This window comes from Mustelus asterias, chromosome 4 (assembly GCF_964213995.1).
Source record: "Mustelus asterias chromosome 4, sMusAst1.hap1.1, whole genome shotgun sequence".
Classification (NCBI taxonomy): Eukaryota; Metazoa; Chordata; class Chondrichthyes; order Carcharhiniformes; family Triakidae; genus Mustelus; species Mustelus asterias.
The window spans coordinates 67,258,801-67,276,296 of NC_135804.1; the positions used below are offsets into that span (position 1 = coordinate 67,258,801).

The window sequence follows — 17,496 nt, forward strand, 5'->3', positions numbered from 1 at the left end:
ACTAATCTAAAGCCCCTCTAATCTACACTATTCCAATATCATCCATATGTTTATCCAATAACCATTTGAATGCTCTTAATGTTGACGAGTCCACTACTGCTGCAGGCAGGGCATTCCACGCCCTTACTACTCTCTGAGTAAAGAACCTACCTCTAACATCTGTCCTATACCTCTCACCCCTCAATTTAAAGCTATGTCCCCTCGTGCTAGCCATCACCATCCGAGGAAAAAGGCTCTCACTATCCACCCTATCTAATCCTCTGATCATCTTGTATGCCTCTATTAAGTCACCTCTTAACCTTCTTCTCTCTAACGAAAACAACCTCAAGCCCCTCAGCCTTTCCTCATGCGATTTTCCCACCATACCAGGCAACATCCTGGTAAATCTCCTCTGCACCCTTTCCAACACTTCCACATCTTTCCAATAATGCGGCGACCAGAACTGTATGCAATACTCCAAATGCGGCCGCACCAGAGTTTTGTACAGTTGCAGCATGACCTCCTGGCTCCAAAACTCAATCCCTCTACCAATAAAAGCTAACACCCCGTACGCCTTCTTAACAACCACGGTAGCACAGTGGTTAGCACTGCTGCTTCACAGCTCCAGGGTTCCGGGTTCGATTCCCGGCTCGGGTCACTGTCTGTGTGGAGTTTGCACATTCTCCTCGTGTCTGCGTGGGTTTCCTCCGGGTGCTCCGGTTTCCTCCCACAGTCCAAAGATGTGCGGGTTAGGTGGATTGGCCAGGTTAAAATAAATTGCCCCTTAGAGTCCTGGGATGCGTAGGTTAGAGGGATTAGCGGGTAAAATATGTGGGGGTAGGGCCTGGGTGGGATTGTGGTCGGTGCAGACTCGATGGGCCGAATGGCCTCCTTCTGCACTGTAGGGTTTCTATGACTTCTATGAACCGTATCAACCTGGGTGCCAACTTTCAGGGATCTATGCACATGGACACCCAAATCCCTCTATTCATCCACACTACCAAGTATCTTACCATTAGCCCAGTACTCTGTATTCCTGTTACTCCTTCCAAAGTGAATCACCTCACACTTTTCCGCATTAAACTCCATTTGCCACCTCTCAGCCCAGCTCTGCAGCTTATCTATGTCCCTCTGTAACCTGCCACTTCCCTCCGCACTGTCTATAACTCCACCGACTTTAGTGTCATCGCAAATTTACTAATCCATCCTTCCACGCCCTCATCCAGGTCATTTATAAAAATGACAGGCAGCAGTGGCCCCAAAACAGATCCTTGCGGTACACCACTAGTAACTGAACTCCAGGATGAATATTTCCCATCAACCACCACCCTCTGTTTTCTTACAGCTAGCCAATTCCTGATCCAAACCACTAAATCACCCTCAATCCCATGTGTCCGTATTTTCTGCAAAAGCTTACCATGGGGAACCTTATCAAACGCTTTGCTGAAATCCATATACACCACATCAACCGCTTTACCCTCATCCACCTCTTTGGTCACCTTCTCAAAGAACTCAATAAGGTTTGTGAGGCATGACCTACCCTTCACAAAACCGTGCTGACTATCCCTAATCAAATTATTCCTTTCTAGGTGATTATAAATCCTATCTCTTATAATACTTTCCAATACTTTGCCCACAACAGAAGTAAGGCTCACCGTTCTATAATTACCAGGGTTGTCCCTACTCCCCTTCCTGAACAAGGGGACAAGATTTGCTATCCTCCAGTCTTCTGGCACTGTTCCTGTAGACAATGACGACACAAAGATCAAAGCCAAAGGCTCTGCAATCTCCTCTCTAGCCTCCCAGAGAATCCTAGGATAAATCCCATCCGGCCCAGGGGACTTATCTATTTCTACTCTTTCCAGAATTGCTAACACCTCCTCCTTATCAACATCAATCCCATCCAGTCCAACAGCCTGCATCTCAGTACTTCCCTCGACAACACTGTCCCTCTCTAGTGTGCATACTGACGAAAAATATTCATTTAATGCCTCTCCTATCTCTTCAGACTCCACGCACAACTTCCCACTACTGTCCTTGACTGGCCCTAATCTTACCCTAGTCATTCTTTTACTCCTGACATACCTATAGAAAGCTTTAGGGTTTTCCTTGATCCTACCTGCCAAAGATTTCTCATGTCCCCTCCTGGCTCTTCTTAATTCTATCTTTAGGTCCTTCCTGGCTAACTTGTAACTCTCAAGTGCCCTAACTGAGCCTTCACGTCTCATCTTAACATAAGTCTCTTTCTTCCTCTTCACAAGAGATTCAACCTCCTTAGTAAACCACGGTTCCCTCACACGATTGCTTCCTCCCTGCCTGACAGGTACATATTTATCAAGGACGCGTAGTAGCTGTTCCTTGAACAAATTCCACATTACAATTGTGCCCATCCCCTGCAGTTTCCTTCCCCAACCTATGCCAGCTAAATCTCACCTAATCGCATCATAATTTCCTTTCCCCCAGCTACAACTCTTGCCCTTTGGTATATACCTATCCTTTTCCATTGCTAAGGTAAACGTAATCGAATTGTGGTCACTGTCACCAAAGTGCTCACCTACCTCCAAATCTAACACCTGGCCTGGTTCATTACCCAGTACCAAATCCAATGTGGCCTCGCCTCTTGTTGGTCTATCTACATACTGCGTCAGGAAGCCTTCCTGCACACATTGGACAAAAACTGACCCCTCTAAAGTACTCGAACTATAGCTTTTCCAGTCAATATTTGTAAAGTTAAAGTCTCCCAGTACAACTACCCTGTTACTTTTGCTCCTATCCAGAATCATCTTTGCAATCTTTTCCTCTACATCTCTGGAACTTTTCGGAGGTCTATAAAAAACTCCCAACAGGGTGACCTCTCCTTTCCTGTTTCTAACCTCAGCCCAAACTACCTCAGTAGACGAGTCCTCATCAAATGTCCTTTCTGCCACCGTAATACTGTCCTTGACTAACAATGCCACACCTCCCCCTCTTTTACCACCTTCCCTGCACTTACTGAAACATCTAAACCCCGGAACCTGCAACAACCATTCCTGTCCCTGCTTTATCCATGCCTCCGAGATGGCCACAACATCGAAATCCCAGGTACCAACCCATGCTGCAAGCTCACCCACCTTATTCCGGATGCTCCTGGCGTTGAAGTATACACACTTCAAACCGCCTTCCTGCCTGCCAGTACACTCCTGCGACTCTGAAACCTCATCCATGATCTCACTATTCTCAACCTCCTGTACACTGGAGCTACAATTCAGGTACCCACCCCCCTGCTGAATTAGTTTAAACCCTCCCGAAGAGCATTAGCAAATCCCCCCCCCCCCTCCCCCCCCGAGATATTGGTACCCCTCTGGTTCAAGTGCAGACCATCCCGTTTGTAGAGGTCCCACCTACCCCAGAAAGTGCCCCAATTGTCCAGGTATCTGAATCCCTCCCTCCTGCACCATCTCTGTAACCACGTGTTCAACTGATCTCTCTCCCTATTCCTCTCCTCACTATCACGTGGCACGGGTAACAAACCAGAGATAACAACTTCTTCTCCCAGAGGGTAGTGAATCTGAAATTCTCTGCCCAATGAAGCAGTAGAGGCTACCTCGTTAAATGTGTTTAAGTCACAGATAAATTGATTTTTAACCATTAAGGGAATTAAGGGTTATGGGAAGCAGGCGGGTAAGTGGAACTGAACCCACTATCAGATCAGCCATGATCTTATTGAATGGCGGAGCAGGCTTGAGGGACTGGATGGCCTACTCCTGCTCCTATTTCTTATGTTCTTATGTTCTTATGGGGAAAGTGTAGAGGGAGATTTACTCTGTATCTAACCCCCATGCTGTACCTTTCCTGGCAATCGTGAAGGGGACAATATAGAGGGAGCTTTACTCTACATCTAACCCCAGACTGTACTTGTCCTGGGAGTGTTTGATGGAGAAAGTGTAGAGGGAGCTTTACTCTGTATCTAACCCCATGCTGTACCTGTCCCAGAAATGTTTGATGGGGAAAGCATAAAGGGAGATTTACTCTGTGTGTCTAACTCCGTACTGTACCCTTCCTGGGAGTGTTTAATGGGGAAAGTGTAGAGGGAGCTTTACTCTGTATCTAATACTATGCTCTAATTGTCCTGCGAGTGTTCAATGGGACAGTGTGGAGGGAGCTTTATTCTGTACCTGTGATGCGCGTTATCACACACGAGGCTTGAGATGCTCAAGGAAATAAAGGCTTTTATTTACTATTACAACGAAGCTACCATGTATAGTACACGATCCCAGACTGAGGGGTCCCAGACAGAGCAGTGACCTTTATACCTCTCCCAGGAGGCGGAGCCCGACTGGGATGTACCATAATAACTATAATACAGGTGTAACAGCCCAACCCTAACCCCAACAGCCACAAGTAGAACAACCCATCCCTAACCCCAACAGCAACATATATACATACTCGTAGTACTGGCCAGACCCTGGCTCAGTACTACCTCGGGGGAACCAACGATGGTTCACCACATTCACCCATCCTTTGAAGACAAAGGCCGGCGGGGTACAAAAACAACAGAATAATTTGTCATCAGTCTATAAGTTCAGACGGTCAGGGGGACCGCACCGTCGTGACCTCCTCAACACCGGTGATGACACCGGAGTAGGCACTCGCGGTGGCGTCCTCCCCAAGGCAATGTCCAACGGTTCCTCCACAGTCTCACGGGCCGGCTGACCCCGAGGTGATGATAATCCGTTGAGTTCCGACACGCCCTGAAGTGGTGACTATCTCCTGGACTCAGGCAAGCTGTACACGGGAGTAAAGGGGTGAAGTAATGGTCCCGATGCTGCCCGCGCCGTGTCAGGAGGGGAAACAATAGTTGGGGGGTCTCTAAAAGGAGGTATGGGAGCGACAGGGGTTTCTACGTCCCCTGCTGGCGCCAGGTCTCGAATCGAGACCGTGTCCTCTCGCCCGTCAGGGTATGCCACATAGGCATACTGAGGGTTGGCGTGGAGGAGATGGACCTGTTCGACCAACGGGTCGGACTTGCGGGCCCTTGCATGTCGCTGCAGGAGGACAGGTCCTGAGTACGTCAACCAAGACGGTAATGAGGTCCCAGAGGAAGACTTCCGAGGGAATGAAAACAGCCTCTCATGAGGAGTAGCGTTGGTTGCCGTACACAGGAGTGAGCATATGGAATGGAGCGCATCAGGGAGCACCTCTTGCCAATGGGAGACTGGAAGGCTTTTTGACTTCAACGCCAGTAAGACAGCCTTCCAGACTGTAGCATTCTCGCGTTCAACCTGTCTGTTACCCCTAGGGTTGTAGCTCGTGGTTCTACTAGAGGCAATCCCGTATGAGAGCAGGTATTGCCTCAAGTCATCGCTCATGAACGACGAGCCCCTATCGCTGTGAATGTAGCAGGGGTACCCGAACAGAGTAAAAAGATCACGGAATGCCTTGATAACCGTGGCAGCGGATGTATCAGAGCAGGGAATAACAAAAGGGAATCTCGAGTACTCATCAATGATGTTGAGGAAGTACACATTCCGATCTGTCGAGGGAAGGGGGCCCTTAAAGTCGACACTCAGTCTTTCGAAGGGACGAGTGGCCTTGACTAGTTGTGCCCGGTCAGGTCGGTAAAAGTGCGGTTTGCATTCCGCGCATACCCGACAACTTCTCGTTATGGACCTGACATCCTCCACCGAGTAGGGCAGATTGCGGGCTTTTACGAAGTGGTAGAGCCGAGTGACCCCAGGATGGCATAGGTCATTATGGAGAGCCTGCAAACGGTCCTCCTGTATACTGGCGCATGTTCCACGCGACAGGGCATCCGAGGGCTCGTTGGGTTTCCCTGGACGATACATGCTGTCGTAATTATAGGTGGAGAGTTCGATTCTCCACCTCAAGATCTTGTCATTCTTGATCTTGCCCCGCAGCGTGTTATTGAACATGAACGCCACGGACCGCTGGTCCGTGATCAGGGTGAACCGTTTTCCCGCCAAGTAATGGCGCCAATGCCTGACGGCCTCCACAATGGCCTGGGCCTCCTTTTCCACCGCTGAATGTCGAATTTCGGGGCTTGGAGGGTGCGGGAAAAAAAGGCGACGGGCCTGCCCGCCTGGTTAAGTGTGGCGGCCAGGGCGAAATCAGATGCATTGCTCTCCACCTGAAAGGGGATGGACTCATCAACAGCGTGCATCGTGGCTTTCGCGATGTCGTCTTTTAGTTTATCAAAGGCCAATCGAGCCTCTGGTGTTAGGGGAAAAGAGGTGGACTTGATGAGCGGACGGGGTTTGTCCGCGTAATTGGGAACCCACTGTGCATTGTAAGAGAAGAAGCCTAAGCATCTTCTCAGTGCTTTTGCACTAGTGGGCAGGGGAAGTTCAAGGAGGGGACGCATATGGTCTGGATCAGGGCCAATGACCCCGTTTTCCACCACGTATCCGAGGATGGCTAAACGGCGCGTACGAAATACACACTTCTCCCTGTTGTAGGTCAGATTCAGGCAAGATGCAGTGCGTAGGAACGTAAGGAGATTTGTGTCGTGGTCCTGCTGGTCATGGCCGCAGATGGTGATGTTATCCAGGTACGGGAAGGTAGCCCGCAGTCCGTTATGGTCCACCATTCGGTCCATAGCACGCTGGAAGACCGAGACCCCATTGGTGACACCAAATGGAACCCTGAGAAAGTGATACAAGTGACCATCCGCCTCAAAAGCCGTGTATTGTCGGTCCTCTGGGCGAATGGGGAGTTGGTGGTCGGCAGACTTGAGGTCTATGGTGGAGAACACCCGGTACTGCGCAATCTGGTTGACCATGTCAGATATGCGCGGGAGGGGATACGCATCCAGCTGCGTGTATCTATTAATGGTCTGACTATAGTCAATGACCATCCGGGGTTTGTTCCCACTCTTGACCACCACGGCCTGAGCTCTCCATGGACTAGCGCTGGATTGTATGATCCCTTCCTTGAGGAGCCGCTGAACTTCAGATCGAATGAAGATCCGATCCTCAGCGCTGTAACGCCTACTCTTAGTCGCGATGGGCTTGCAGCCTGGCACAAGATTCTGGAACAGGGAGGGTGTGGTGATCTTCAGGGTCGAGAGGCTACAGGCGGGGCGCGTTGAGCAATTTGGAAGCTGCTGTTCTCCCACTGAAAGCGGAGGGAGTGGCCCACCGTACTGTAGGGTTACACTCTTCAAGTGGACCATGAAATTTAGTCCGAGGAGTATTGGCGCGCAAAGGTGCGGTAACACCAGGAGCTTGAAGCGCTCGTAAACTGTGCCCTGCACCGTTAAATTTACCACGCAACTCCCTAGCACGGTGACAGACCGGGACCTTGATGCCATCGAAATCGTCTGTTTGACAGGTTGGATCTGGAGGCCACACCGCTTCACAGCGTCTGGGTGAATAAAACTCTCAGTGCTCCCGCTGTCAAACAGACAATATATCAAGTGTTTGTTTACCTGAATGTCCATCATAGACTTGTCGAGTCTGTGAGGCTTGGCCTGGTCCAGGATGATCGATGCCACCGTTGGTTCGTGAGCGCCACTGCAGGCAGCTGAGATAGATGAAGATGACCCCTGCTGGTCGTTCGTGGTCGGTGCCGACCAACATGGCTGCTCCCATAGGTCGCACGTGGGTGATGGCGCCAAAATCAGTGACCCCTGGTGGTCGCGCATCTCTTGCGACTCCGTCAACTGTAATGGCGGCGTCCTGGCCTCGCACGATGCCGACGATGAAGAACCGGGCTCCGGGGAGTCGCAGGCCGCACTGCTGTTCCTGGAAGTAAGTTTGGATCGGCATACCTTCGAATAGTGCCCCTTCTTACCGCAGGCGGAGCACAACACCGCTTTAGCGGGACATCGCTGCCGAGTGTGCTTCACTCCCCCACAGAAGTAATACCGCAGGCCGCCCGGAGCTGCTGCCGTCGTCAGGCCCGAGTGTGGGCACGCCATCACGCAGCTTTTCGAACCCGAGGGACGAGGAGGGATCAGCGACTGCTCCTGCCACGTTGTCTCCACGTGGTCTTCGGGATACAATACTAGGCTTTTGGAGGCCGTCTCCAACGTATCCGCTAGTTCTATCGACTTAGTGAGATCAAGATTACCTTGCTCCAACAGTCTGAGTCGGATATAAGATGATCCGATTCCCGCCACAAACGCATCTCGAGCGAGGTCGTTCATGTTCTGCTCTGCCGACACTGCTTTGCAGTTACAGCCCCTGGCTAGCTGTAGGAGCTCGTTCGCGTACTCTTCCGTCGTTTCACCGGGCTGCCGTCGTCGAGTGGCTAAGAGGTATCGAGCATGCATCTCGTTTGGCGGTTTAATGTAACGCTTCTTAAGAAGCTCGAGGGCCCTTGTGTAGTCGGTGGCCGCACGGATCGCGAGATATACGGTGTCGCTTACCCTCGCGTGGAGGACCCGGAGTCTGTCGTCATCTGTGGTGACCGCTGCGGAGGCTGCAAGGCAGTCCTCAAAACATTTCAACCAGTGGTCGAAGGTGTTAGAGGCGCCCGCCGCACGTGGATCCAGTGTAAGACGTTCGGGTTTTAACATTTGCTCCATACTCTCTGTATCGTTTTCTGTTTTTTTTTTAACGACGAGAGTTTAATTAATAGTAAATAAAATTGATGCGTGTTATCACACACGAGGCTTGAGATGCTCAAGGAAATAAAGGCTTTTATTTACTATTACAACGAAGCTACCATGTATAGTACACAATCCCAGACTGAGGGGTCCCAGACAGAGCAGTGACCTTTATACCTCTCCCAGGAGGCGGAGCCCGACTGGGATGTACCATAATAACTATAATACAGGTGTAACAGCCCAACCCTTACCCCAACAGCCACAAGTAGAACAACCCATCCCTAACCCCAACAGCAACATATATACATACTCGTAGTACTGGCCAGACCCTGGCTCAGTACTACCTGGTGGGAACCAACGATGGTTCACCACAACCTGTCAGGTACAGCATGGTCTTTAAACAGAGAAACCAGATAAGCCGTGACAAATGAAGAATTGAATCAGGGAATCAGGTGCTTCATTCACTCATTGAGGATGTTGTGCAGCTATCTTGTGTGTGTTTTTAGAAAGTTTCTAACCATGTGTGTGTGTTCCCCATCAGCTTTACCTGCCAACAAAGAAGAAGGGCTTGAATCGCAGATCAACAGATTGGCTGAACTGATTGGCCGCCTAGAGAATAAGGTAAGGAGAAGTGAGCGAACTGCCTGGTGTCTTTTCTGATCTGCATCATCTGACCTCGTTGATGCTGGGCCTTGAGGGAATGGCTATGACTCAGTCAGTAAGATCCCAGCCCCTGTGTCCAAAAGTTCAAGCCTCACCCTGGGACCTGGGCACAAATATTCAGGCTGATGTTGGAGTGCTGCAGTGTCAGAAGTGTGTTCTTTCAGAGGAGATGCTAACCCGAGGCCCCATCTGACATCTGAGCTAGATGAAGACGATCCCATAGTACTAGTGTGAGGAGCAGGGAGCTTTCCCCAGTGTCCTGACCAGTATTTATCCCTAAAATTAAGATTATTTGTCTGTTTTATTGCTTGTGTAAGATTGCAGTGCACAGATTATCTGGTGCCCTTTCCACAACAGTGACTTCTCTTCAAAAGCATTTTATTGACTGAGAAATACTTTGAGAGTGTATGAGCATTGCTGTTTGTGGCAGGTGCTATGTAAATATGAGACTTTGCTTTCATCTTTCTAACCTTGTTCATAGCAGTATTAGTACACTCGTAGCTAAAGGAGCAGTAGAGCTTTCTTTTAATTGAGAAGACTTCCCATCTTACTTAGATAAAGGTATGCCCAGAACAAAATGGGGCCCCTCATAGTTCTGATATCACTAGAAGGTTGGGGCACATAGCGGATCACGTCACACACACAGCTGGCTGCTCACTCACTGTCCAAAATACAGGCAATACCAATTCCTACACAGGGACAAGCTTTCCAAGGATTGGGCTACAACTGTTGAATCCCCCCTTTCATTCAATGAAGTGGCAGCAGAATGGGGAGAAAACTGATTCACTGCCATTTTACATTGAGGCCTTATCTGCTCAATTGGAAAGGAGCCTTAGAATTCCCACTGAATGTCAGGCCAAATATTTATCCTTCGACCAACGTTGCAAAAAAATAACCAGACTAGCTGTTTGTTTTGGTTAGAAATCATAGAAACCCTACAGTGCAGAAAGAGGCCATTTGGCCCATCGAGTCTGCACCAACCACGATCCCACCCAGGCCCTATCCCCATATCCCTGCATATTTACCCGCTAATCCCTCTAACCTACGCATCCCGGGACACTAAGGGGCAATTTAGCATGGCCAATTAACCTAACCCGCACATCTTTGGACTGTGAGAGGAAACCAGAGCACCCGGAGGAAACCCACGCAGACACAGGAAGAATGTGCAAACTCCACACAGACAGTGACCCAAGCTGGGAATCGAACCCAGGTCCCTGGAGCTGTGAAGCAGTAGTGCTAACCACTGTGCTACCGTGCCGCCCCAACAGCAATGCTCATACACTCTCGCTGTTAGTGGGATCTTGCTGTGCACAAATAGGCTACCCCATTTGTTTTGATAAAACAGAGGCAATATTTTAAAAGTACTTCATCGACTGCCAAGTGCTTTCAGATGTCCTGAAATTGTAAATTCCAAATGACATTAGCCTAAAAAGTTCTGGTGAAGAGCAGACCATTTGCTTATCCACTTTTTTAATTGGGTAGACATTGGTTCAAGTTTTGAATGTAGCTTTAATGGCTAATGGCCAGGGCTTTCAGGATGGCGAGCATTTGGCACCTGTCATCTGGAGGGTCAGCGGGGACACCATCCCCGTCAACTCCGACAGGCCAATCAGTTTGGCCAACAGCTCTCCAGCCCATCTCATCCAGATACAGCACTGCAGTGGCTGGAAGAGGTACTGCAGTGCCATGCCTGAGGCGATGCCCTGGGAACCACAGTGCTGCTAAAGTACCAGGGTTCTCAGGGAGGGTAGAGGCTGACCTGGGGATTGCAAAGGGGGGGTAATCTTGCTGACTGGGGGGGTGCGGGAAGCTGGTGGGAGGAGACGAAGGACTGGAGCTCTCCAGTTCATGAGGAGAGGGTGTCCCCAGTCTGAAGGGGCTTTAAGATTGAGATGAACACCCACCCCCAACCGCCATTCGCAACCCCCACTCAAGATTAGGATTGAGAACTTATTCTCTTTCTCACCCTCAGTAATTGGGTGTCCAACAGACAAGCATTGAGACTCAGTGAGAAAAGGTGCTTAAGTGGTCAGTAGGTGGCCATTTAATGGCCTTAATAGGGGCATGGGTGGGCTCTCGATCTGAGGGTCTGCACACCATGCACACCACCCACCCCCCCTCCCTCCCCACTATAGAATTGCATCCGGATCTCATAGAAACATAGAAACTAGAAGCAGAAGTAGGCCATTCGGCCCTTTGAGCCTGCTCTGCCATTCATTATGATCATGGCTGATCATCAAATTCAATATCCTGATCCCCCCTTCCCCCCATATCCCTTGATCTCTTTAACCCCAAGAGCCATATCTGATTTCTTCTTGAAATCAGACAACAACGTTTTGGCCTCATCTACTTTCTGTGATAATGAATTCCGCACATTCATCACTCTCCGGATGAAGAAATTTCTCCTCACCTCAGTTCTAAAAGGTTTACCTCTTATCCTCAAACTATGACCCGTCGTTCTGGACTCCCCACCATTGGGAACATTCTTTCTGAATCTATCCTGTTTAACCCTGTTAGAATTTTATAAGTCTCTATGAGATCCCCTCTCTTCTAAACTCCAATTAATTCAGTCTTAACCGACTTACTTTCTCCTCGTATGACAGACCTGCCATCCTAGGAATCAGCCTGGATAAACTTTGCTGTTCTCCCTCTATAGCAAGGACAGCCTTCCTCAGATAAGGACACCAAAGCTGCACACAATACTCCAGGTGTGGCCTCACCAATGCCCCATACAGTTGCAGTAAAATATTTCTATTCCTATACTCAAATCCTCTCGCTATGAAGACCAACATTTGGTTTGCCTTCTTTACTGCCTGCTGTACCTGCACACTTACTTTCAGTGACTGATGCACAAGGACACCAAGGTCTCACTGAGTATCCACCTCTTTTAATCTACACCTATTCAAGTAATAATCGGTCTTCCTATTATTGCTACCAAAGTGAATAACCTCACATTCATCCACATTATACAGCATCTGCCATGCATATACCCACCCACACACTTAGCCTGACCAAATCATGCTGAAGCATCTCTGCATCCTTCTCACAGCTCACCCTCCCACCCAACTTAGTATCATGGGCAAATTTAGAGGTAATCCCATCATTGCTATTTTACACTTACCTCTGCCTCAGAACCCAACAGCGGGCAAGTGTAAAATTCTGGCAAATCACTTCTAGGTCTCACCGTAGGTTTTTCACTGTAACTGTTCGGTCAATATTGGGGCTTGCCTTAGAGGTCAAAAGTCATGGAATGCCTTGAGGAGAAAAAAGCAAAATACTACAGATGCTGGAAAACTAAAAAAAGGGCAGCATCTGTGGAGAGAGAAACAAAGTTAAAGTTTTGAGTCTGAATGACTCTTCCTCAGAGTTGAAGAGTGGTAGATATTTGATGGATTATATATTTGAAGAGTGAGCTGGAGAAGGTGGAGCAGAATAGAAGGTCAGTGATAGGTCAGAGCTATGGAGAGATTAACAAAGATGTCATGGACACAAGTCAAAGTGCTTGTTAATGGTAGAGTTAAAGACTGAAGAAGGTGCTAATAGTGGCATAAAGGTAAGGCAACAGAATGTGTTCAATAGTAGACCAGGGGTCAGTGCTCTGTGAAAGCAAAACAAGTTACAGAGGGCCCTGTGGGGGAGGACAAAATATAAAAATGGAGGTGTGTTCATGGTCTCAAGTAGTTGAACTCAATGTTCAGTCTAGAAGTCTGCAAAGTGCCAACTCAGAAGGCGAGGTGCTGTTCCTCGAGTTTGCGTTGGGCTTCACTGGAACGTTGCAGCAGGTCAAAGATGGACAAGGGGCAGAGGAGCAAGATGCTGAGTTAAAATCGCAAGTGACAGGAAGGAGTGGGTTATTCTTGCAGACGGAGAGAAGATGTTCCACAAAGCGGTCACCTAGTCTGCGATAAGTCTCCCCAGAGTAGAGGAGATCATTGGGAGCTCAGTGCTTTAAGGAAGCTGTCTTCAGAAGAGCTCCATCAGAATGAATGAAGTCCCTGGAAGTACTGACCCCTGTCACTGAGGATCTGAAGATAAGGAGGCTGTGATGATCAACGATATCTTTAATTAAAAATAAATGCGTGGATATTTTCTAAGACTGTTTCATTTTCCACATAATCTCCTGTAGACTTTACTTATCATTTATGTGTTTTGATCGTTGTTGCCAGCCAACAAGGAGGACTGCATTTCAAATGAGCGGCTGAGAAGCTAGTTAGAAATTCTGACAGACAACACACAAATGTACTTTCTTTCATCTCTCCTGTGACATGAGTTCACAGATTGATTCACAGAAAGAAGCAAATGCATCAGTGATCTCCATAGTGACACTGGAGAAAAACTAAAATAAATATGTAACCTTCAGTAATATTCTGCTTATTGAGGTCAGAGATGTGAGGAATGGGGAATGGAATACATTTCATCTCAGAAATCATAGATAAGACACTCCCAGGACAGGTATAACATGGGGATAGTTGCAGAGTAAAGCTTCCTCTACATTGTCACCATCAGACTCTCTCAGGACAGGTACAGCAGGGTTCATAGAATCATAGAATCCCTACACTGCAGAAGGAGGCCATTTAGCCCATTGAGTCTGCACTGACAACAATCCCACCCAGGTCCGATCCCCGTAACCCCACATATTTACCCCACTAATCCCTCTAACCTATACATCCTGGGACACTAAGGGACAATTTAGCATGGCCAATTAACCTAACCCGCACATCTTTGGACTGTGGGAGGAAACCGGAGCACCCAGAGGAAACCCACGCAGACACGGGGAGAATGTGAAAACTCCACACAGAGAGTGACCCAGGCCGGGAATCAAACCCAGGTCCCTGGAGCTGTGAAGCAGCAGTGCTAACCACTGTGCCGCCGTGCCATCCCACCACCGTGCCACCCCATGCAGAGTTAGATGCAGAGTAAAATTCTCCCTACACTGTTCCCATCAAACACTCCCAGGACAGGTAAAGCACAGGGTTAGATTCAGAGTAAAGCTCCCTCTATATTGTCCCCATCATATAGTACTGGGTTAGACACAGAGTGATGCACACTTTACACTGTCCAATCAAACACTTCCAGGACGGTACAGCATGGGGTTAGATGCAGAGTAATGCCCGCTTTACACTGTCCCATCAAACTCTCCCAGGAAAGGTAGAGCACGGTGTTAGATACAGAGTAAAACTCCCTCTACACTGTCCTATCAAAATCTGTAAGACGTTTAACAACACCAGGTTAAAGTCCAACAGGTTTATTTGGTAGCAAAAGCCACACAAGCTTTCGGAGCCTTAAGCCCCTTCTTCAGGTGAGTGGGACTACCTCCACCTCTCCCTCCACCTCTACCTCCACCACTCACCTGAAAAAGGGGGCTTAAGGCTCCGAAAGCTTGTGTGGCTTTTGCTACCAAATAAACCTGTTGGACTTTAACCTGCTGTTGTTAAACTTCCTACTGTGTTTACCCCAGTCCAACGTCGGCATCTCCACATCATGCCTATCAAAATCTCCCAGGGCAGCTACAAGTAGAGGTTAGATATTGAGGTAAGATCCCTCAACATTGTTCAACTAATAACTTTACCTCAATCCTCAGAAGGTCACCCAGAACTGATTCTTTTTGTAGTTCCCACACCAATTTCATTCAGTGACATCTCTGGTTATGCCAATTTGATGCTAGTTTTGTGTCATGTGCTCGTGTCCAATGTGAACGGTACGGTGATTACCATTCTCGTTGCTGCTGGGAGACTGTTTGTCATATCCGACTATCCTATCTATCCTATCAGGATCTGATTTCATGTGAAATATTCAAATTGAAAGGGAAATCCCCAGAGGCAGGAGTAATACATCAAACTGTGGGAGGAAATAGGGTGGGGATTCGGGTGGTCAGAGAGGGCAGCAGGATATACTCATACATTTGTTCAAAAGATATTGGAAGCAATAGTCTCAATGATAGGATAGATTTATCCCTGTTTTGGCAAGGGAGCATACAAAATAGGAGCAGAGTACGCCATTCAGCCCCTCAGTCATGTTCTGTGTTCAATACGATCATGGCTGATCTATTTGTGTTTTGAATTCCATATTCCCATCTACCGCGCCCCCCCGCCCCCCGATAATGTTTGATTCCCTTGCCGAACAATAATCTATCGACCTCCACCTTAAAGATATTCAATGACCCAACTCCACTGCCTTCTGTAGCAGACAGTTCCAAAGTCGCACAAAAAAATCTCCTCATTTCTGTCCTAAAAGAGTGACCCCTAATTTTAAAACAGTGCTCCCTGGTTCTGTGCTCCTTCACAATAAGAAACATTGGCCGTGATTCTCCCAAAAGAGCTAAATTGGCGGGAAAACAGTTCTAGGTCCCAACTGTTTTGTCAGTTCAAATTCTCAACTGAATCTCCCCATTCTGTGCACTGCAGAGGTCCCAATTGTGAATCTCATAAAAAACCCAGGGGGTCAGGGCCTATTCACGCCGGAGTCTGACAGTTCTGGAACTGTACACATGCGCAGTGGCCCCAATCTGTCAGACTCCCCGTTTGCTGGCCAGCCCGATCACTGGCCAGCCTGGGACCCCCACAGTGGTGCCCCTCCAGCCACCCCCACATCCTCATCGTGGCCCCCACAGCAATTCCCGGGCCAGCCCTGATCCTCTCTCTGCCTTGGAGTGCCTCGATGTCCAGCCCACTCCCCCGCCCCCACCCCAGCAGTGGCAATGCCCCCACCCCCCTCACTTTGGCAAATCTCCCCCCTCCCCCGCGCTGACCTCTCCCAGGGTCACACCAGCCCCGGGAGTCAGCCCTCCCCCCACCCGCAGAGCAACCCCGCCCCCCCTCCCCCACAGCCTGCCCCAATCGCTGCCCTCCCTCCATCCCTGACTGATCCCCATGCAGAGTGCAACGGGACCCCCCCCACCGATTGCCCCTAGGTATCACCCACAATAGGCCCTGCCCCCTTGGCACTGCCCGATGCCTAATGGGCAGTGCCAAAGTGCCCCCTGGGCATGGGCACTTTGCCCTTTGGGCAGTGCCAGGGGCACAGGCTGGCACTGCCAGGGTGCCCATGCCCAGGAGACACCACCCCCCTGCTGCCCGACTCACAGGGGGGCTCTGAATGCCCCCCGCCTTCATTCCGGCAGGGTCTCCCACTAGTTCCCTGAATGTGGGGAGCTACTCTACACCCTGCCGGAATGAAGTACTCCTGGCGGGATGGGAGATTCAATTGGGACTGGTAAGTTCCCGATAATTACATTTAAAAAACATTTAAAACATATTAAAAACAGATTCAAATGACTTACCTACCTTCCTGCCGGTTTCCAGCATAGTCTGACCGGTGACTGTTCGCCGGCTCTGGGAGATGCGCGTGCATTCCTGGCGCATGCACAAATCCCGGAGCAAGGCCGGCAACGTGCATCTCCCACCGTGACCCGCCAGAAAAGGTGCGGGTCGGGATGGGAGAATCCCAGCCATTCTTTTCATGTCCACCTTGTCAATACAGTTCAGGACCGTGTATACCTCAATCATGTCTCCCTTCTATAATAACAGGAGCTATCGTGACAATGAAGCTTTAAATCACAACAGTGATTTATTGAAGGAAAGTCAAAACTAAACACAAACAAACTCAATACAGATACAGGTCTAGTCCCACTGACTTCTGGGCTCACGCTGAAAATTCCCTCCTACCAGGACCTGCATCTCATTGGGTGACGGTTCGTGCACCTTTTTTTGATAGGCCCCAGGAGGGTCATGTGACCCATGAACAACCACCCCTTAAAAGGGTCACGCTACCACATATCACTTTTCTAAATTCATAGTGAAAACAAACCTAGTCTGTCCAACCTTTCCTCAAGACAGCCCACTGCCTCCAACGCATTTAAATCCATCTTTAAATGAGGAAATCAAAACTGCACACATATTCGAGATGTGGTCTCACCAATGCTCTGTATAACTGAAGCATAACATCGTTACTTTTATGTTCAATTCCTGTCGTAATAAAGGATAGCATTCCATTTGCCTTCTTAATTACATGTTGTACCCGCATTCTAGCTTTTTGAGACTTATGCACTAGAACACCTAGATCCCTCTGCACTTTGGAATTCTGCAGTTGTTTTTTTATTCTTCCTGCCAAAGTGAACTTCACATTTTCTACATTATACTCCATCTGCCAGATTTTTGTCCACTCACTCAACTTACCTCTATCTGTCTGACACTTCCTTCACCACATACTTTCCTACCTATCTTTGTGCCATCTGTAAGTTCAGATACCATGCTTTCACTTCCTTCATCAAAGTCATTGATATAAACTGTAAAATGTTGAGGCTCCAG

The 17,496-nt window shown here is 48.8% G+C and overlaps 1 protein-coding gene across 1 annotated transcript in view; it reads left to right on the forward strand.

Annotated features, from left to right (window-relative positions):
- Positions 1 to 17,496, forward strand: part of necab2 (N-terminal EF-hand calcium binding protein 2) — a 190,181-nt gene that overhangs the window by 123,818 nt on the left and 48,867 nt on the right. The window contains exon 8 of the mRNA XM_078212021.1: positions 9,069 to 9,148. Coding sequence (XP_078068147.1) covers positions 9,069 to 9,148 — 80 coding nt within the window. The remainder of the gene's footprint in view (positions 1 to 9,068; positions 9,149 to 17,496) is intronic.